Raw genomic sequence first — 22,546 nt, forward strand, 5'->3', positions numbered from 1 at the left:
TACAATTAGAAGTGTTAATTGCTTAATTTGGTTTCAGGGGAATGGGTTACGCAATTCGTGTTTGAAATAAGCAGAGGAGGGCACGGCAGGGGAGTGGCATGGGGCTGTAGAGCTCTAGGGCTTGTATTCCCTTCAGGGCACTCCTTGGCCTTTTTCTTCTAAATCCCAGACGTGTGGTGGAGAAAACATAGTTAAAACTGAAGTAGAAGAGGAAGAATGGGACAAGACAGGATGAATTTAGTTCTTCTGGTTCCCAGTGTTCACAGAAGGGAATTAGATAGTTCACTCTGAGTTACTATTAACTTTTTAAAGAGTAGGATTATTCTTGTAAAACGAGTTGGCAGTAGCCCTGTGAAAGTTTATAGTTGAAAGTACACATTATTGCAAACTGATATTTGATTCAAAGCTGCTACATTTAAGTGTTAATAGAAACCAAATTGGCACTATTAGCAGCATGTAGTCTGGGAAATAAAGAAAAGGAAAGGGTGTTGATAAAGTACTTTCTCACAATAGAATTAAGTGTGAAGGTGACAATAGAATTGCAGTGGGAAAATGAGGTTATAACTAAAGAGAAACAAAATGCTGTTCTGTTTTCTTATATCATAATGAAATCTGATCCTCTGGAATATTACTTTGGTCTATTATAAACTATTTTATTGCTTGCATGGAAGGTATAATCTAAACTATATCAACAAACACCAAAATAATTTGCCATACTGTAATGGTTTGAGTTTTATCATTTATGTTTAATTTTTTGCTTGCCAAGATATTGAAGCATGAACTTCTATTGTAAATGAAGGTATCAACTTAAGAATAAGGAAAGCCATGCGAGTGTAAATAATGTCGTTCTGTTCTTTGTCTAGAGTTTGGTTTGAAGCATAATTGTCTTTAAACTATCATATTATAATTATAAACTAACACTAAAGGAACTTGCTTTTGAAAATAAGTCATAAAAACTTCTATGCAATACTTTTAATGTGCTATATTGTTCCCTAAATTATTTTTGTCTTCACATTTTTGTGTATATTAATTTCAGTCATATGGCATGGCCTGGAAATGAAGTTTTCTAGTTGACTATTCTTTTAAAGCTATCCTATCTAATAAAAGAGTAATGTGCAAATTAACAATCACTCCGCTATACCCACCAGCCACTCCCACCAGTCAATCAGAGCAAGTATGCAAATTAACCCCAACCAAGATGGCTGCGGCCACTGAGCCAGTAGGAGGGAGGCTTAGGTTTCCCTTGGTGATAGAGGAAGCCAAGCTTTCCACACACCCTGGTGGGCCCAGGCCTCCACTCAAGGGTACAAAGTTTCAATTATAGAAGATAAATAAATTCCAACAGAAATGGCGGCAGCCACGGAGCTGGAAGAGCATGAGGCTAGGGTTGCCCCTGGTAATAGAGGAAGCCAAGTTTTTGCAGCCCTGGCTGGTCCAGGCCTCCACTTAAGGCTACAAGTTTCAATTATAGAAGATAAATAAGCCCCATATACCAGGGCCTCTTCTTGGGTTGCCCGGGGTGTGTGGCCAGCCTGCAAGCTGCCACAGGCCCCTCGCCCAGGCTGCCCCACGCCCCAAGGAAGCCCCCACCCTGATTTGGGACACCCTTCAGGGCAAACCAGCTGGCCCCCACACATGCACCAGGCCTCCATCCTATCTAATAAAGGAGTAATATGCAGATTGACCATCACTCCAACACACAAGATGGCTGCCCCCATGGGGTCAAAAATCCTGCCCCCATGTGGACAATATGGCCAGCAGGGGAGGGCAGTTGGGAGGCACCAGGCCTGCAAGGAAGGGAAGTTGGGGGCAATCAAGCCTGCAGGTGAGGGGAGGGCAGTTAGGGGTGACAGGGCCTGCAGGGAAGGGCAGTTGGGAGGAATCCAGGCCTGCAGGGGAGAGCAGTTGGGGGTGACTAGGCCTGCAGGGGAGAGCAGTTTAGGGTGATCAGGCCTGCAGGGGAGGGCAGTTAGGGCAATCAGGCTGGCAGAGGAGTGGCTAGGCGGTGATCAGAAGTGGTTAGGGGCAATTAGGAAAGCAGTCAGGTGAGCAGTTGAGAGTCAGCAGTCCTGGATTGTGAGAGTATGATTGGGCCTAAACGAGCAGTCTGACATCCCTCAAGGGGTCCCAGATTGAAGAGGGTGCAGGCTGGGCTGAGGGATACTCCTCCCTGCTCACGTGCACGAATTTTGTACACTGGGCCTCTAATAATTTTGTAATTTTAGAAATTTTAAATGTTTTCACGTTGCCCTTAATAGTATTAGTGAATAAGGTATAAGGGAACCTACTTTTTCCATTCTTCCCCTGATTCAGTACCTTGTCTAGCCTTTATTGTTTCTGGCCTCGAATAATGCACCAACCTCTTTGTTGGCTTTACTGTCTCCCATGTGAATTCCTTTCTAGTTCATCTTCCACACTACTGCTGGTGGTCTTTCTCTGTTATAGATCATAATAAAAGAAAAGTTTTAAAAAGATAAATGTGATCTTTTTCATACCAGTATTTGGAAATTAGAGGTTAATGTTGATTTCATCAATACTGAAGGTGCTAGAAAGGGGAAGGTGAAACTAGTTATTGAGGAATAGGGAATTTGGGCCAAGACTGAAACTCCTTTCTTTACCAAAAACAGGAACTTTATTATTATCTTGTTAGGCTTTGTTTCCTTTTATTTATTTTTCAATTGATGAGCTACTGTTTCAAAGAGGGGGGGAAAATCTGAAAATTGAACGAGGTTTTGTGGACAATGTTTAAGTTTTAGAAGTTGATGGTGTTCTATAGATCCTCGACTTATAACAAATTATGGCTTATAATATTTTGGTTTCAGCTGAAATAGCTGTAAGTTTATCTTCTTTCTGTTGCATTTACAACTAAATCTCACAATGTCGCTTTTTGTAATTGTTCTTCTTTTCTTCTGAAATGAAAAAATAGTCAGAAAACCATTGACAAGGTAATGGTATGCTACTCCAGTGTCGTATGTATTGCTGTTAATGACCTGTTCCTTGATGGTGGCAAATAGGATTTAATGCTGGATCATTATGTTGGTTTTTTTTGTGCGCTTTGATTTCATTTATGCTATAATTATAATCACAAAAGACTGATGTATAAACCCAAGTGACACTCTCTCAACTTACAGTGGGAATAAGTACATGAAATATTTGTGTAGAGTTATACCGGATTTTGGTTCAGCAACCTTGGTACTTGAGTTCCAGCTGAGGAAGAATTCAGAGGCAAGACTCAAATACAAGCAAAAGTTTATTTAGAAAGTCAGTGCGCTCCCACAGGGGGAGCGCTGCTCCACCTGAAGCTGGCTTCCCTGCTGAGGAGCACAGCAGCTATGGCGGGAGCCTCCGCACCTCCCTGTGGAAGTAAGGAGGTGAAAGAAGCGAGCCAGCTGAGCTGCATGGGCTCAGGGGACAAGTTGCAGAGGGGTAATTGATTAAATCATTGGCCATTGCTGATTAGTTTAATCCCAGCAGGGAGAAAGTTAGAGGGGAGAGCTGAAAGTTCTAGGTTTTTTTCTAGCAACCAGCCACCCATCCTGAAGCTACCTAGGGGCTGGGCTCCAAGCCACCAATTATCTCACTAGCATACAAAAGACACACCACCACTCTGGAGATTCCTAAACTTGAGGAGTTGTATGCTAGGAATTAGGGACAGAGATAAAATATATAAGGTTTCCCAAAAAATGTATAAACACTATAACAGCTGATAGCTCAATTTTGAAAATGAAATGTATTTTAATTAACACTGCTCCTTATAATTATTCAAAGTGTGTGTATACATTTTTGGGGGACATACTATATATGTCTCATTGTACCCACAGTTTAACCTCATTGATAATCAGTTGTTGTTGTTGTTGTTGTTGTTTTTTGGTTTTTTTTGTTTTTATCAGATGTCCTGTCTTTTATTGGATTCTATGTCCTATACATTCTCTAACCATTTCTCTGACTCTTTTTCTTCTTGCATCCATACTCCTCATCATTATTAAGACTTTTCCGGTGGTCTCCTGAGGGCCTTTCTTCTACAAGTTTTAGTCATTGCCCATCTCCTGAAATCCTTGTGCATTTTAAGGGAGAAAAATGACTTTTCTATCTTTCTAAGTTCTCAATGGGCATCCCTGTTACAAAAGACATCAACAAGAAGAAATATACTAATTTATATAGTATCAGTTTTATGTAACACAGGAGCCTTCATAAGGAAAGGACCCGAAGAAATGGTTAAACCTGAGCATTTTCGTATTAGCTTTGCTTAAGAGTGGAAAGTTGTGGAAAGGGGTATGATAGGACAAAGGTCTGAGATAAGTGTAGCCAACTGGGGACACTTAGAAGGCCTGTTTGTTCAGACTCCTCTCTGTGTCCCTTGTCTTCAGAGATAAGGATGCTTTTTCCTCCTGGTCGAGGGAGGGCACCTGGCACAGGAAGAAGGGCTTATGACCTGCTTCAGGCGAAGGTCAGAGAGTCCTTCCTGCACATGCTGTTCTCAGAGTCCTTTGGCTTAAAACAACTCAGTGTGCCAAGGTGCTCTACTTGAGAGTAGCCTGCTCTGAACCCCATCAGCATTCTGTCTTCTCCACAGAACTTCAGTTCCTTGTCTAGAACGGCCTGCACGGCAGCCCTCTCAGGATGTCCTGCCATCACCTCCCAATCAGTGTTGAAACCCCACAACTTCCCTTTCAGCCTTCCCTTTCAACTTCCCCTTTCAACAAAATTCTGTCAGTTGTTTCTACTCAGACCAGACCCTCTCAACAAACATCTAGTTCACTGCAGTAACCTCACCATCATTTAGCTTTAGTCTTTCCTTGCTCTGTCCACATGAGCTAGGCCTAAAGTAGGCCTTGAAAAGTTTAAAAATATTTGTTTTAGTCCAGATTTACTAATATTTAACAACTCATTTGATGTGGGCTTCAAAATAGATGTCAGATATAAATAATTGATATGGCCGCCGAAACTGGTTTGGCTCAGTGGATAGAGCATCCATCTGCGGACTCAAGGGTCCCAGGTTCTGTTCTGGTCAAGGGCATGTACATTGGTTGAGGGCACATCCCCAGCAGGGAATGTGCAGGAGGCAGCTGATCGATGTTCCTCTCTCATCGATGTTTTTAACTCTCTATCCCTCTCCCTTCTTTGTAAAAAATCAATAAAATATGTTTTAAAAAATAATTTATATGGTCATACTGCTATGCACCCAACTAAATAGCTCTAGTCTAAGTTTTTAACGTTTGTTGATATTTTTTGTTACTTTATGCATTTGTGAAGAGTTTTCATTAGACATTGTTTCTGTGGGAAGGAGTTAGTCATTTTAATTAGGATATAGAGGTTGAGAGGTATGATTTTAGTGCCAGTTAAGCTATTATAGTCAGAAATCCAGAAATGCCTGATCTCTGCCCGTCCAATCTGCTCTTAGCCCCCAAGTCATAATGGAACTGTCTTCAAGGAACAGTTGCCAGTGGAACTCAGAGTATTACATGAAAGCTGTGCCAACTTCCAGCACACCAGTGTGGAACTCTTCTTAAATTGCAGTGGCATTGGTACATGCAGTGTAGGCTTAAGCCCTACGTGAGAACTCCTACTTCCCTCCCAACCATTTAGAATCCTGGAACCAGCATGTTGAGGTGTCTGAGTTAGAAGGTTAGAGGGGAGAGCAAACTAGTGAATAAATACCAAGTCCCCAAAGAGCTTCTGAATCTGCTTAGTTAACTGACTACTGCATATAGGGGAGAAGTGCAAGAGAATGGCCATTCGGCTCCAGGGTTCAGTCCAGGCCAGAATTTGAGGCAAAAACAAAAAACCCCATCCAGATCTTGTTGGACTCCACCTACGACCCAGACAGAATTCTGTATTATTGAATACTCAGCTTAGTAACCTTTCTTACCTGTAGGGAGAACTAGATAAGGAGATGGGCAGAGGTATACCTGGCACAAGAAAAAGAGCTCCTAACAACCACAATAAAATACCATTCACTTTCATGCATGAAGAAAGACAGTGGACAGTTCTATTTCTCAATATAGTAGAGGTCCAAGGCATGCAGACTCCACATCATATGATCAAAATACTCTTTTGGACTATGTTAAGGCATGTAATGACTCAGACATGCAGACGATTTCTGTAATTGGCTGATGTTTATTTCACCTCTAGTGTGAAGTAAGTTATGTAAATATTTTAAGTCTTGTTCTAATAAACATTAGTATTGTTGCTAGGATGTTTGAGCTCTTGATCTTAGGTTAACAGTTTAATGAAGAGAAATGTGGTTTATTTTTAGACTTTCATGCTTGAAGGCTTCTAATTACAATGGCAAATAATACTAGCATAGAAATGAGAACATTTGGGCATCTAGACTCACATGCTTTAATATGTTTTTGTCATTGTTTAGGATTCCATATGATGCCATTTCTTTTTTCTTTTTTTAAATTATCTTAAGTTTCACATATGTCTACTTTTTCCCCAGTTGACATCGACCTCCCAGCCAACATCGCCCTCCCAGCCATTCCCACCCCGGGCAAGCCCCCACTGCCTCAGTGTCTGTGTCCATTGGTTATGCTAATATGCATGCATGCAAGTCCTTTGGTTTCTCTCTAACCATTTCACCTCCCCTGCCATTTGTCTCTGGATCTATTCTTGTTTATCAAATTATATTGCTCATTATATCCCACATGGAGTGAGATCATGTGATATTTAACTTTTTCTGACTGGCTTATTTCACTTAGCATAATGTTCTCCAGTTCCATCTATGCTGCTGCAAATGGTAAAAGTTCCTTCTTTCTTATAGTGTTGCGGCATTGTATTCCATTGTGTAGATGTACCACAGCTTTTTAATCCACTCATCTGCTGATGGGCACTTAGGTTGTTCCCAAATTTTAGCTATTGTAAATTGTGCTGCTATGAACATAGGGGTGCATATATCCTTTCTGATTGGTGTTTCTGGTTTCTTGGGATATAATCCTAGAAGTGGGACTACTATACTGGATCAGATGGGAGTTCCATTTTTAACTTTTTGAGGAAACTCCATACTGTATTTCTTTTTAAGTTTTGTTTTTAAAACAATGGAAAAAAAACTTTATAATTAATAAATATTCCTCCCATTCCTAAATATAATAGCTACTGATTTATTTCTATACTTGAGGTCGGATGCGCAAAAGTAGACCTTCCTTCCCTCTTGCACCTGTGACCTGGGCTTCCCTCTGGCTGCCAGCAGGCACCCAGGACACGGGCTTTCCTTGCAGCTCCAGCTTTGTCTGGAAGGTCGTCTGGAAGGATGTCTGATCTAATTAGCATAATACGCTTTTATTATAGATGTGTGAGCACTTACTTTGCCTAACAGATGTAATGTAAAATAAATAATTGTATGGATGGGCCTATATCATACACCTTTTAAATTTTATTTTACTCTTTGAAGTTAACTTGCTATTGCAGTAGTTGAAGTTAAAGTAGAAACTACTATTAAGCAGACTTTTGCTTCTTATAATGTCAGAATAAAACCCCTTACCAGATAACTTATTTGCAAAAAAAAAAGCAAACAAAAAACACCACACACACACACACACACCAAACTATAAAATCTGAATTTAATACAATCCAAGTGGAGGAAGTGAGCTTTAGGAAATAACTGCCTTTTCCCTGATTTCTGCTTCTGAGTACAGTCCATAACTGTGGGGACTCTGGTGAAAACACAGTAGTCTCTCTGGCCAGGGAAACTAGAAAACTAAAACCAGCCAACCTTGACCCCTGAAGATAATGGAGGAATCTCAGAAGGAGAAGAGCTAGAGAAGAGAGAGTTCTCAAATTTTGTGTATTCACATCTGTGAGTGACTTCTGAATTAAGCATGAATACAACAGACTAAGAGCAGCCCATCTAAAGACAAAAAGGAACCGTCGTGCACTGCTGGTGGGAATGCAGACTGGTGCAGCCACTGTGGAGAACAGTATGGAGCTTCCTCAAAAAACTGAAAATGGAACTCCCATTTGACCCAGTAATCCCACTCCTAGGAATACCGTATTTTTCGGACCATAAGACGCACTTTTTCCCCCCCAGAAGTGGGGGGGGGGGGGGGGGGGAAGTCCCTGTGTCTTATGGTCCAAATATAGCCTACACATATACTTTTTAAAAAAAGTTTTTTTACTTGCCCGGCTCTGTGTGGTCTCTGTGTGCTTGCCCAGCTCTAAAATGGTTCTAAATGCTGCTGTTTACTTTACAGGGTTGATTACATGTATTTATGACTGTGATGTTGGGTTTTAATGCACATAAAATATTTTAGGACACTATTTGTTTCAGAATCTTTTTTTCTTCATTTCCCTTCTCTAAAAACTGGTGCGTCTTATGGTCCGGAGCGTCTTATGGTCCGGAGCGTCTTATGGTCTGAAAAATATGGTATATCCCAAGAAACCAGAAACACCAATCAGAAAGGATATATGCACCCCTATGTTCATAGCAGCACAATTTACCATAGCTAGGATTTGGAAACAGCCTAGATGTCCATCAGCAGATGATTGGATCCAAAAACTATGGTACATCTACACTAGGGGTGTCAAACTCAATCAGAGAAGGGGCCAAAATCTAAAATCCAGCCTAAATTGCGGTCCGAATGGTTTACTGAACAGTCATAAACTGTCATTGTGATGGAAACGCAGTGGAGTGCAGTGATGACAGCGCGGTGCGGGCCACATTGCAAGGCCTGTTGGGACAGATTTGGCCCGCGGGCCTTGTGTTTGACACATGTGATCTACACAATGGAATACTATGCTGCCATAAAAAAGAAGAAATTCTCATCATTTGCAGCAACCTGGATGGAATTGGAGAACATCATGCTGAGTGAAATAAACCAGTCAATGAAAGAGAAACACCACTTATTTATGGATGATAAAGAACATTATAAACTGAAGTACCAAAAGATAAATATAGAGACAGTAAAGCAACAGGCAGACTGTCAAATTACAGCGGGGAGGGGAGGGAGATCTGGGGTAGATAAGAGATCAACTAAAGGACTTGTATATATGCATATAAGTACAACCAATGGACACAAAACTCTGGGGAGGGAGGGCATGTATGTGGGGGGGGGGGCAATGGTATATGTACAAAGATAATAATTTAATTAAAAATTAAAAAATAAAATTTTTTTAAATTAAAAAAATCTGTACTGGGCTAGAGCTGCCTCCTAAGAAACAGGAGCCAAACCAAGATATTTGCCTGCTAAAACAAACAAACAAAAAACCAAACCAAAAAAAAACAGCTCTCATTGGATAAAAATAATAATCTAGAGTCTTCACAAATAAACATTTATAATGTTAAGGGTCCAATCCAAAATTGCCCTACATATGAAGAATTAAGAAAATGGAACATATCCCAAGAGGAAAGAAAATCAACTGAGCCCTACCCTGAGATGAATGAGATATTGGCAATAAGAGACAAGAATTTTAAAGCAGCTCTTACAATATCCTCAATGAAGAAAAACAACATGCTGTCAGTGAATGAAAAAAAATAAATCAGATAAATAGAAACAATGAAAAAAAATCAGATGAAAGTTTTAGAAATGAAAAATACAATATTTGAGATTAAAAATTCACTGTATGGATTTAACATTTCAGAAGGAAAAGTACCTGAACTCGAAGATAGAACAACAGGAATTAATGTGAAGAACAGAGAAAATATATTGGAGGGTGGGGAAGGAATGAATATAGAGTTTCAGGGACCTCTTAGGTAATATCAATCCAACATATATGTAAATGGAATTTGAGAAGGAGAGGAGACAATGGGGTAGAAAACACATTTTGAACATTTCCCAAGTTTGATGAAAACCAGAAATGTACAGGTATAATAATGCTCAATAAATACCAGACTCAGTGAACCCAAAGAAGTTCACATCAAGTCACATTAGGGCAAAACTGTTGAAAGCCAAAGATAAAGAGCAAAGGTTGGAAGCAGTAAGAGAAAAGACACATTTCTAACAGGAGCAAGGACCCATTTAATGAATGATTTCACCTCAGCAACTATGGAGGCCAAAAGTAAATGGAAGAACATGTTTATGTAGAGTTCTAGAAGAAAAGAAAAAAAAACCTGTCAATTCAGAATTCTGTATTAAAAGGAAATATCCTTTAAGTATCAAGATGATTCCAGAATTAGATAGTGGTGATGATGGCACAACCTTGTGAATATACTGAAGAAAAAAAAAAAAAAGAAAAAGCACAAAACTGAATTATTGTACCTTAAAAGGATGAATTTAATAGTATGTGAATTATATCTCAAAATTTTTTTAAATGAGGATAAGAAAACTTTTTCACATAAAAGAAAACTCAGATATTTCTGCACTGCAAGAAATGTCAAAAGAAGTTCTTCAAGGTTGAGGAAGAGTGATACCAGATGGAATTTTGGATTCTTGAAAGAAAAAGATCACCAGAAAATGATAAATACCTGCAGAACTGCAAAAGTCTAATCTTTCCTCTTAATTTCTTTATAAATTGTATCATATAACCAAAACTTTTGACTTTGTCTTATGCAATGTGTAACATTTAAAATATGCTATCATTCTATATAATGTGCTAGAGACATGGTGCATGAAATTCATGCACTGGATTGGGAGGTCTCCCTCAGCCTGGCCTGTGCCCTCTCACAGTCTGGGACCCCTTGGGAATGTCCACCTTCTGGCTTAGGCCTGATCCCCATCGGGCCTAAGCTGGCAGTCAGACATCCCTCTAGAAGTTTGGGGCTCTCGCAGTCTGGGACTCCTCACTCCTTACCACCCCCCTGCAGTGGAGGCAGGAAAGGTTTCCGCCACTGCCATTGCACTTGCCAGCGGTGAGCCCGGCTTCTGGCTAAGTGAGAGTATACAGACCACTAGAGACAGCTCCTGTGTTGAGCGTCTGCCCCCTGGTGGTCAGTGTGTTTCATAGTGACCAGTCATTCCGCCATTTGGTTGATTTGCATATTAGGATTTATTATATAAGATAACAACTGTTCCATAAAGGATGATTGTGATGCTTCTATATTTTAAATAAAATTGTACAGTATTAACTATAAGAGAACTGTGAATAGTTAGAGACATCTTATCTAATAAAAGAGTAGTATGCAAATTGACCATCACTCGAACACAGAAGTTGGCCATTTCCATGTGGTCAAAGACGGCAGTCCCCATGTGGACACAAGATGACCGCTATAAGATGGCCTGCAGAGGAGGGCAGTTGGGAGGGACCAGGCCTGCAAGTGAGAGCAGTTGGGGGCAATCAGGCCTATAGGGGAGGACAGTTGGGTGTGGGGGGGGACCTAGGCCTGCAAGGGAGGACGGTTGGGGGTGACTAGGCCTGCAGGGTTGATCAGTTGTGGGACCAGGCTGGCAAGGGAGGGCAGTTTGGGATGACCAGGCCAGCAGGGAAGGGCAGTTGGAGGTGACAAAGCCAGCAGGGGAGGGCAGTGGGGGTGACCAGGCCAGCAAGGGAGGGCAGTTGGGGGTGACTAGGCCTGCAGGGTTGGTCATTTGTGGGACCAGGCTGGCAAGGGAGGGCAGTTTGGGACGACCAGGCTGGCAAGGGAACACAGTTGGGGGGTGAGAGAGGGGGACCAAACTGGCAAGGGAGGGCAGTTGGGGGTGACCAAGTGCCTCTGTGGCAGTGCTAAGGATTTCTGACTGCTGTCAGTTGGACATTTCCCAAAGGCTCCGGACTGGGAGCGGGCACAGGCTAGGATGAGGGACCTCACCCTTTATCCCCCAGTGCATGAATTTTCGTGCACCAGGCCTCTGGTCAATTATAAAGTGAACATAGTTTTAACCACTCAATTTAAGAAATAAAACATTGCTGGTGTCTCAGAAGCCCTTGTGGAACCACCTCCTGTTGCTGATCCCTTTAATTATTTCTTTTTTTCCTCTTTGTTTTTTAGCAAATTTAACAGGACATGCAGAGAAGGTGGGGATTGAAAATTTTGAGCTCCTGAAAGTCCTAGGAACTGGAGGTAAGTTTTGAGCTAATTCTTTTTTTTTTTTTTTTTTTTTTTTTTTTTTGTGGAAAAAAAAGTACTTGTTATTCCTGTGTCAAAGGATATTTCCAGTATAGAAATCAGTTGAACTTTAAAAAGCATAAGGAATTCAACAGAGCTGTCAAAGAACCTGAACAATGATTCATAGAAGAAATACAAAAGGCAGAATTTGAAAGAATTAGTAGGGATTTAGAAAAATCAATCTCTTTTACCCTGCTATTGGGAATGTAAATTAATTCAATGTTTACCTAAGAGACGATATTAAAGAAATCATTAACATTTATAGAGAATTTGTTACTTGCCAAGTACTCCATTAAGTGCTTTATACTAATTGACTCATTCAATCCTCAACTTTATTGATTTTCAGTGATCATATTTTGAATAATGAAAAGCTCAAGACCCTTTAGAAGCCTAACAATATCAATTTGGTTAAATGGAACATGGATCTGTATGTTTTATAATCTAAACTAATAATCTATATTAATAAAAGGGTATTATGCTAATTAGATCAGATGTCTTCTGGACATCCATCCAGATGTCCTTCTGGACAAAGCCATGGTGGCAGAGCTGAGGCAGAGGCGGTTAGGGGCGACCAGGCTGGCAGGTGAGAAGTTAGGGGTGGTCAGGCAGGGGAGCAGTTAGGCGTGATCAGGGTAGATGGGGAACAGTTAGGGGTGATCAGGCAGTCAGGGGAGTAGTTAGGGGTGGTCAGGCAGGGGAGCAGTTAGGGGTAATCAGGCCGGCAGGCAGAGGTGGTAGGGGTAATCAGGCAGGCAGGCAGGTGAACGGTTAGAAGCCAATGGTCCTGGATTTCAAGAGGGATGTCCGACTACTGGCAGTTGGACATTCCCTGAGGGATCCTGGATTGGAGAGGGTGCAGACTGGGCTGAGGTGACTCCTTCCCCCCGCCCCCCATGCATGAATTTCATGCACCATACCTCTAGTTAGTACAGTAATATTGAAAGATCTGTATTTACTAACATTTTTAAAAGCTGTCATAATGTAGTAAGTTAAGAGAATGTACAATATACCATTTCCATAATATTAAAAAATTATGTATGTCAATATCTACATGTGTGTACGTATGTAAAAAAAAAAATCTCTGAAATTGGTCAGTAAGCAAGTCTTCCTAATAGAAAACACTTGATACAGTTTTAAGAATGAGTTCTGCCAAACATTAGAGACATAGATAATTTTAATCTTCTACAAACTCAGAGAACAGAAAAAGTTGGATTATTTCCTCCAATTTATTGTTTGAGGTCAGTAATATAACTCTGATTCCAAAAAACAGATAAAGAGAGTGTGAAGAAGGAATATTATAGGCCAGTTTAATATAAAATTTGTAAAATCCAGCCTCGTGTGTATTTCCATTCAAACACATTTAGTGCTTTGTCTCATTATCTACCTCAATTTTTTGAATGGTTTGCTCACAGGTCTTAAAGGTAATTCTTCAGAGGTGAGGAAAGAGTTTACCAATAATATTTTACTTTTATATTTCCATTTTATGCTTCTCTGCTGTTCTATTTATAATTCGTCTACTGTTAGCCACAGATACTGTTCCTCTTCTTTGTCACCTGCAGTATACTTGCTTAAAGACGATGGGATAATTATGAAATGTCACTGTAGGTATTCCTATATTTAAAATCACAGTTTTGATGACTAAATGGAGTGGGTGGAAACTTTTATTATTAATTTAATAAAGTATTAATTTTTATTCAAATATTTCACCACTGATCTTCAGTTTCATTACCTTTTTAAGATAATTTTTTATAGCATTATTTAGAATAATAGAAGTCTTTGTGTCATGTCAGGTTTTCTATGGAAGTGAAACTAAAAACACTTCTGATAAATTTTACACTAGAAAAAATGCTATTCATCCAATATCTTGAAGACTTTGTGGAATATTGGAATAGAAAATGTTTACTTTTTGATGTGATACTTAAATGCATGTAATGTTCATGAAAAATAATTGTCCTTTTCTCAGAGTATTGATTTATTTGTTTCTTTTGGCCTATCACTAATTGGTTGATCAGTTTCCGAAGCAAGAGACTTGGAAATAACTTGATTCTTCTCTATTTTGACCTTTTTCATTTTGTTTTCCACAGAATCTTATAATTTTTTCCATCGAAATAACGCTTAGAATAACCTTTTCATTTCTGTCCCTAGTGCCATCACTCATATTACCTTATGTATGCATTGTTTTTAGCGTTCTCTTAACTGGTCTGCCTTCCTGCAAGTTTCCTCTTCCATTTTATGTACAGTAGGCCCTCGGGTTATGTCGGAGATCTGTTCCTACGGCGCGACATAATGTGATTTTCACCGTAAGTCGGAACTCACCCACATAAGCACTTACGTCACTCACATGGAGCACATACACAGCAGTAATGAAGTGAAACAGTAAAAATTTTTAAAAGAAAATAATAATTCCTGACCTTTACTTGTGGCAAATAAATAATAAAAAACAAAAGCACATATGTACATACATCGAAATGATGGAGCTTTTTTTTTTTTTTCTTTTACAAGTAAATGGTTGATGGCAGCATAACTACTAAACGATGTACATCGAGTTCTACGCAACCCGAGGACTGCCTGTACTTTATACATATATCCTGTTATAAAATAATATGCAGCCACATCAAAACTCAACATTATTGCTCTGTTCTCCTGTTTTCAGAACTCACAGTGCCATTTTTTCCCAGTTAATTATTCAGGTCCAAAAATCTTTTATTGTTAATCTTCCCCTGAGGATATTTTTTCCATCATTTTTAGGGAGAGTGGAAGAGAGAAGGAAAGACAGAGAGAAACATCGATGTAAGAGAAACATATTGATTGGTTGCCTCCCGCATGAGCCCCAACCAGGGCCCAGGCTGGAGGAGAGTCTGCAACCAAAGTACGTGCCCCTTAAAGCAACAAGCAGACTGTCAAATTATAGCGGGGAGGTTAGGGAGAGCTGGGGGAGATAAGAGATCAACCGAAGGACTTATATACATGCATATAAGTACAACCAATGGACAGAAAACTCTGGGGAGGGAAGGCATATATGGGGGGGGGGGCAATGGTATATGTACAAAGATAATAATTTAATAAAAAAAAAAAAAACCTTCCCTTGACCCGAATCGAACCCAGGAGGGGAACCCACTGAGTGAAACCAGCTAGGGCAAGTTCACAATCTTTTTAAAGATTTTTATTTTCTTAGAGAGGAAGGGAGAGTGAGATAGAAACATCACTATGAGAGTGACCCCAGGGATTGACCCCTCCAACCCCTGGCATGTGCCCTGACTGGGAACAGATCCGGCAACCTTTTGATGCATTGGATTACACCCAGCCAATGGAGTCACACCGGCCAGGGCTCAAGTCCAAATTCTTGGCTTGCTTTCAGGCTTAGCTCTGTTTTCTCCTGTCTTTTCTCCAGTTACCATCATATTCTGCTTACTTTCTAGTTCAGTTAATTTTCCTCACTCCCCCACAATTATGTGTACTTTCCCATCCTCTGATGCCCGACCTTGTCTTGTTCTCTCATTTTCCTACTCCTCTTCTTTTCTGCCCATCAAAATCCTGCCCAGATTGCTTCAGTCTCTTAATTGTGCCACTGAAAATGCAGCACTGCCATGGTCAGTGTGGCTCAGCTGGTTGGGCATGGTCCTCCTATGCACTGAAAAGTTGCCAGTTCTATTCCTATTCAGGGCACATGCCCGGGTTTTAGGCTTGATCTCCAATAGGGGCGTGCAGGAGGCAGCCCATAAGTGTTTCTGCTCTCACATTGATGTTTGTTTCTCTCCTCTTCCTTCTTCTCTCTAAAAATCAATTTTAAAAATCTTTTTAAAAAAATAGCACTGAGTGGTTCTCTTTATATTTCCTTCACATTTGCTATTTTTCTTCCAGATGGTAAGCATTTAAGATCACTCCTGTAATTTTTTTTAACTCTATTGCCCTGTCCCATCCCCATATCCATAACAGTATGAAGTATAAGTCTACCAAGTATATAATTTATGCTCTTATCTCTGGCGTTATTCTTATGGTTGATACTCCCACATCCAGGAAATATCTTTGGTTCATCTTTTAAAATTATTTTGTTTCATGATGAAATTTGGATTATTGGTGGGAATGACAGTTCTATTTTTATTTCTGCAGCTTTCTTTTGGCCATTTTTCTTTCTTTGAGACATCTAAGTATAGAGGAAATCTTTAAACATACCCATTGTGTGCATTATTACTAATTCTGATGCTTAATGAAATGGAGCATGAAGTTCTCAACTAAAAGAATTTAGTATTATCTTTGAATTTTTTTATTCATTATACATGATCTATACTTTGGAGATCTTTGGTCATTATGACAAAAAGGAAAATTTGCCATGTGACTGCAAAGGGGCAGCGGGGTTGGTTTCTCCTCCCAGTTTTGGTTGTGAGGTTCTTGGGTATTGAGGATGACCTAGAAGTCTCAGGTTTGAATCTTGACATTATCATTGCCTACTTGCCTTCCTTGAAACATCACATGAACTCTGTGAGCCTAAATTCCTATCTCACAATGTTGTTACAAGATTAATAAGATAATGGATATGAATTGTCAGTTGCTAGATAACTATCAGTTGTGGTTATTTATTGTACAGGGAACTCCTCCATAAAGTTGTACCCTAAATTAGAAAAATAAAAATGATTTAGGAATTATTCATAAAGATAGGTTATTAGTTATTTCATATAATCACTGTTAGCATATCTGGGAGTAATTTCAACTAGTTATAGTTCTCTCTTTTAAAAAAAATAATTTATTGATTTTTTTTTACAGAGAGGAAGGGAGAGGGATAGAGAGTTAGAAACATTGATGAGAGAAAAACATCCATCAGCTGTCTCCTGCACACCCCCTACTGGGGATGTGCCCAAAACCAAGGTACATGCCCTTGACCAGAATTGAACCTGGGACCCTTCAGTCCGCAGGCTGATGCTGTATCCACTGAGCCAAGCCAGTCAGGGCTATATATATATTTTTTTTTTTAATTAATTAATTTATTTTTTTAATTAACCTTAGAAAAAGTAAGGGAGAGAGAGAGAGAAAAAGAGAGAAACATCGATCTGTTGCCTCTCACATGTGCCCTGACAGGGATCAAGCCTGCAACCTAAGTGTGTGCCCTGACTGGGAATCAAACCTGCCACCTTTTGTTGTACAGGACGACACTCCAACAACTGAGCCACACTGGCCGCGGCTAAAGTTATATTTCTCATAATAAAAATCTAACAAAAATGTTTTATAAATGACATGTTGAAATTTTATTATAATTTCCAAGAAGTTGATTTATAAATGACCTTAAAAATAACATGTCAAATGAAAGTGTATTTTTTTTTCTTATACTTTGTCTTCTCTTAACTATTCAAACATTTTAGGTTCTTAACCTTTTTGTATTTTGGGTTAACAGTCTTATGCTAAAATGTACATACAATGTATAATAAAGCATTTAGATTGCTTGACACATAATAAATGCGATGTAAACGTTAGCTATTTACATAGCTGTAAGGGAAAGAAGCCATGTTTCTGAAAGAGCTAATGTAACGCACCACCAAGGCCTCAGATTCACTTACTTTGTACGTGAATGTCATTTCTTAGCAAATATCTTATTAACCTAAAATATATCCAGCAGAAGGGAAGTGCAGCCAGCAAAAGATCTCCCATGTTTCAAGCTGGTCTTTCCTAATCCATTCTCCACACAACAGCCAGCGTGATCTTTTTAAAGATCCTTCTTAAGTGCATGTCACTTCTCTATTTAAAACCTCTCAGTCCATTCCCACTGCTGTTGGAATTCTTCTTTCATATGTATTTATCAAGAGGCAAGAATTGTTTTGGGTACTGAGATAGAGTAGTGAACATGTAAAATATATGTATTACATAAAAAATTGCAAGTTGAGTAATATTAACCTGGTCTCTGTTTAACATAGAATTATTTCTGGGTTTATGAAACCTTGGCAGAATATAGAAATTCAAAATGCCATGCCTCCTGTAATGTCTAATGAGCAGTAACCGTTTGTGCCTCAGTCCCTGTGCCCTCGTAAGAAGGTCACTTTTTTCTTATCATGTAGGGGTTGTTATTTTATTTTGTTTTTTTGTCACCTAATCTACAGCAGATCTTGCAAACTGTTCTGTGGAAATACTTGTCTAGTAGACTATCCTGTGGGTTGCTCACCCCAGTCTCGAGGGCCATCTTTGAAATGTTCTCTTGCCGAAACTGGTTTGACTCAGTGGATAGAGCGTTGGTCTGCAGACTCAAAGGTCCCAGGCTCGATTCAGGTCAAGAGCCATGTACATTGGTTGCGGGCTCATCCCCAGTTTGGGGTGTGCAGGAGGCAGCTGGTTGATGTTTCCCTCTCATCGATGTTTCTAACTGTCTATTCCTCTTCCTTCCTCTCTGTAAAAAATCAATAAAATACATATTAAAAAAGATAGAAAGAAATGTTCTCTTTACTCATTGGTCCCAGACTCTATGAAAATCATCCCTGACAGGGTATCCTTTAAAAAATGTTTTTGTTCTTACTGCACACTTTTCAAAAAATGTTTTATTAAATAACACGTAATTCTAGTTCTCCTGGTAACTTGCCACTAGAGGGTGCTAGACATTGCCCATGACTAGGGCAACTTAAAGACAGCTACTTTTTGGTAGTGATAGAGGGAAAAACTTGGGTTGAGTTATGTAAATGTAGAAGACTGTTTTAAAAAAGTATGATGACTTAGTCATCATTTGTCATTTTATTCTTTTAGATGTTTGGAAAGTATCCCTATTAAAAATAGTACCTTTAAAAGCATATATTCATTAAATTGTCAAAATTGCCATTCAAAAGTGTTTATAATTTTGCATCTGTGCATACCCACTATGCCCTATGCTTCAGTGTGAGCCTACAGTATGTATGGGAATCAGAGAGGTTAAAAGTGTGTGATGTTTTATGCCATAATCAAAAGGTGATTCCATATGATGATGTTGGTTGATATTGTCTCCCTAGTATAAATTCAGTTCAGTGTATTACTGAATTGTCCATTAGAAGCCAAGCCCGGGACAGGGTTGTGGTGCATGTGATTTATTGTAGGAATCAGGGCAGGGGAAGAGCCTAAGCAGCATGTGGTCTCAGCTGGGGTCTCCATTCAGTCAGAACCTATGGGAAGTTTCAGAGCAAGAGTGAGGAGGCAAGCCTTTTGTACCCATGTTAGTCATTGGCTGTAGGTTGCTTGGCTGGGGTGTGTAGGGAATGGTGGCTGTACCCTCTCGGGTGAGGCTGTGCAGAGGACAGCTGTGGCGATTAGAAGCAGTATGTGTGCACCAGCCTGTCAAGGTGCTACTTGGCAGGGCACCATTTGCATCTATTGGAGATGGTCGTTAACACAGACCATTAAGACATAACTGTTTAGCTAGGCAAACAGCTTAGTTAGATATAACCAGAGGATGATTTGTGAATGTACTTCTTAGTCGTCCTTGTTCCCTTGTTTTTCTGTATTTTCTTTTAGTAAAATCTTCTGGTGATCAGATCCAGGGTAGTCATTTCCAAGTGTGGACCTCAGAGTAGGACGCCATTTCCTTTGTGGCTTTTTCTTCTTTCCTACTGGACCAGAATCTTTAGTTTTCAAGTCATTGGAGGTTGTGGTTAAGAAATGGCCTATCATTTTCATGAATCTAGAAGGTTATTATGCAATCAGTCTTTGAATATTCAAGCTAATGCAATATTGAATTCATAGTTAATCCTGTAACAATTTTTTTTAAATTTTCAACCTTCTTACATACTAAATCCTTTTTTAAAAGCTGTTATTTTTCATGAGAAAACGTGCTGATTTATATTCCTCATTCAGCTGTACAACTATTTTTGACCATTAAAGAATGAATCCAGTGGCCCTTGGTTAATTTAGAAACTAAAATCTGATTAAATCTAGAATACTGATACTTTCATTATGTGATTTCCAAGTTTTCATTATTATATATCTTAGAGGATGTGTTTATGCTCAAAGCAATGGACTCATTTTAGTCTCTTTCACAAAAATTACTGCCCATGATTTTGCCGAAACTGGTTTGGCTCAGTGGATAGAGCGTTGGCCTGCAGACTGAAAGGTCCCAGGTTCGATTCCGGTCAAGGGCATGTACCTTGGTTGCAGGCACATCCCCAGTAGGGGCTGTGCAGGAGGCAGCTAGTCAATGATTCTCTCTCATCGATGTTTCTAACTCTCTATCCTTCTCTCTTCCTCTCTGTAAAAACTCAATAAAATACATATTTTAAATAAAATAAAAAAATACTGTCCATGATTTCATATGCATTTACTCTATCTGGTTGGTTTATTTTTAGCAACTTTTCTTAAGCATATTTTGCACTCACATCTTTATCTTTTGTATTAGAACAGTGGTTGGCAAAGTCAACAGAGGGCAAACCACAACTCGAGAGCCGCAGTTTGCCAACCACTGTATTAGAGGATTAATCTATTGTAATCAGCTTACTTTGATTAATCTTAGAAATTTTGTTTTTGTGGTTTTACAAATCCTGGCAAACAGTGGCTAAAAATAATAGTTATATTAAATGACTCAAAGTCTCCTTTTTTTGTTTTAAAATTATGTTGAAATATTTAGTTTAATTGTTATTTTTTTAATATTTGGAATTTAGTTTCTAATTAAGATATCCATTGTGTAAAGGAATTTAGGAATTAGTGCTTTGCTTTGATAATTTGTAAAGTCAGGTACATTTTATTTTAAATGTGTTTTGAAATTTACTCATTTTCAAAGAGATTTAGTAACGTTTTCAAAGATAGGAAAGGAAAAGGAAACTAAAAAAATAAAAAGAAGAGAAAGTGAAATAGATGTAGACACCTGGAATGAGATAGTCATTGTTACTGAGTCTTAAATTTAACTCTGAGGTTAGAAGAGGTGAATATAAAGGGAAAATTCTTTGGCTTATGTAATATATATATTTTAAAGGAAAGGTATGTGAATAGCTTTCAAGCTTTTCTGATTATTATTCATTGGATGAAACAGGTACATTTTTATGCGGCAATTCAGTGTGTGTGTTTATTAAATATGTGTATAGACATACAGACACAAACTTTTTTCCACTGACACTTACATAGTGTTTATTATCTGCCAGGACTTACTGTAGATGTCTATATTAATTTATTTAATCCCCAAAACAATGATGGAGGAACTGTTACTGTCCCTAATGAGGAAATTGAGACAATCACCTTAACTATTTTGCTCAAGGTCACACAGTTTCTAAATAGCACATCTAGGATTCAAACCCAGGCAGTCTGGCACCAGTCTATTTTTAGTCATTATCCTATATTGCCCTCTTTTTCTTTCTTCCCATGCGTTCAGACTTGTTCATGTTCATATGTACATATGCATTTGCATATATGTACATTTGCATATATACATATATGCAAATGTACATTTATGTACAAATGTACATGTATGTACATGTATGTACAAATATATATAAAAGCTTAGGCTTTTATATATATATATATATAAAAGCTTAGGCTTATATATATACATATATACATGTACATGTACATGTACATATACATATACATATACATATACATATACATATACATATATATGCCTAAGCAGACAACAGATTGAACGACTGTTCGCTATGATGCACCCTGACCACCAGGGGGAGATGCTCAAAGCAGGATCTGCCCTCTGGTGGTCATTGCACTCACACAGCCAGCATCCCGTGGCCCCTCCCCCCTGGTCAACCTCCTGTGGCCCAGTTGGCCCCAGCTGGCCCCCCATTGTCCAGGTTGAGGGAGCCCACCCATGCACAAATTTGTGCACTAAAACTCTCTATATAAAGAGAAGTGTCATTAAACACCTTCAGTATACTCTGTTCTCTTTTAGTTTTTAAAATGCTGGTTGGAACCACTAAATTAATAACATCATCCACTGTTGGGTCATGGCCCAAAGTTTGAAAAAATGGTCTACAGAGACTTTAACAAGCACTGCGGTTATCAAATGGCTCCCATAGCCATGGACATTACTATGAGGACAGCACTTTTTACAAAAGATCCAGAGATATTCTTGGAAAAAAACTAATTTTATTTTATGTAGTCTCTAAAAATTGTCACACAGAAGATTAAACCTCAATTTACTAGAGTCTTTCTGAGTAAAGTCTTCCTTAGCTACTCCTGTTGTCCCGGTAAGGTGCTCCCTGTTGGTCTGTCTGTACACAGGGTAGCTTGCAGAGAATCACTGGGGTGGAGAGCAGTGCTGCTGAGGTCTGATTGATGGGATGTTTCAGATGAGTCTTTAGAAGCTCCAGGTTATGGTCAGTTTCACCATTGAACTCTCAGTTTTGATTGTGTGGCAGTATCGCTGGGATGAGCTGTTTTGTGGAGAATCCTTTCGAGGGTGGTGGTTTTACAGGAGCTTGATATATGCTATTCTAGCATTACTGTCCATACATGTTCAGCTGGCCTGTTAATAAGGACACCAGTTTCCAAGGGCAGGACAAGTGACATGTAAAGTTCCAGGGGGTGTATTTCTTATTTGGTTTCATTCCTGACACTGATGTCTTGCACTGCATGAAATTCGATGAGGGAAGACGGAGGGGGGCAGGTGGATTGATTGTCAGTGGT

General features: G+C 39.2%; 1 protein-coding gene across 5 annotated transcripts in view; it reads left to right on the forward strand.

Annotated features, from left to right (window-relative positions):
• Positions 1 to 22,546, forward strand: part of RPS6KA5 (ribosomal protein S6 kinase A5) — a 116,343-nt gene that overhangs the window by 13,576 nt on the left and 80,221 nt on the right. For 3 of the 5 annotated variants that reach the window (XM_036427835.2, XM_036427912.2, XM_045572574.1), the window contains exon 2: positions 11,861 to 11,932. In XM_036427835.2, the coding sequence (XP_036283728.1) occupies positions 11,861 to 11,932 (72 nt within the window). Of the gene's footprint in view, positions 1 to 10,231; positions 10,416 to 11,860; positions 11,933 to 14,824; positions 14,847 to 22,546 lie in introns of those variants that run through there. The other 2 variants (XM_045572515.1, XM_045572596.1) reach the window with 2 other exon arrangements.

This window comes from Pipistrellus kuhlii, unplaced genomic scaffold, assembly GCF_014108245.1.
Source record: "Pipistrellus kuhlii isolate mPipKuh1 unplaced genomic scaffold, mPipKuh1.p scaffold_m20_p_1, whole genome shotgun sequence".
NCBI lineage: Eukaryota > Metazoa > Chordata > Mammalia > Chiroptera > Vespertilionidae > Pipistrellus > Pipistrellus kuhlii.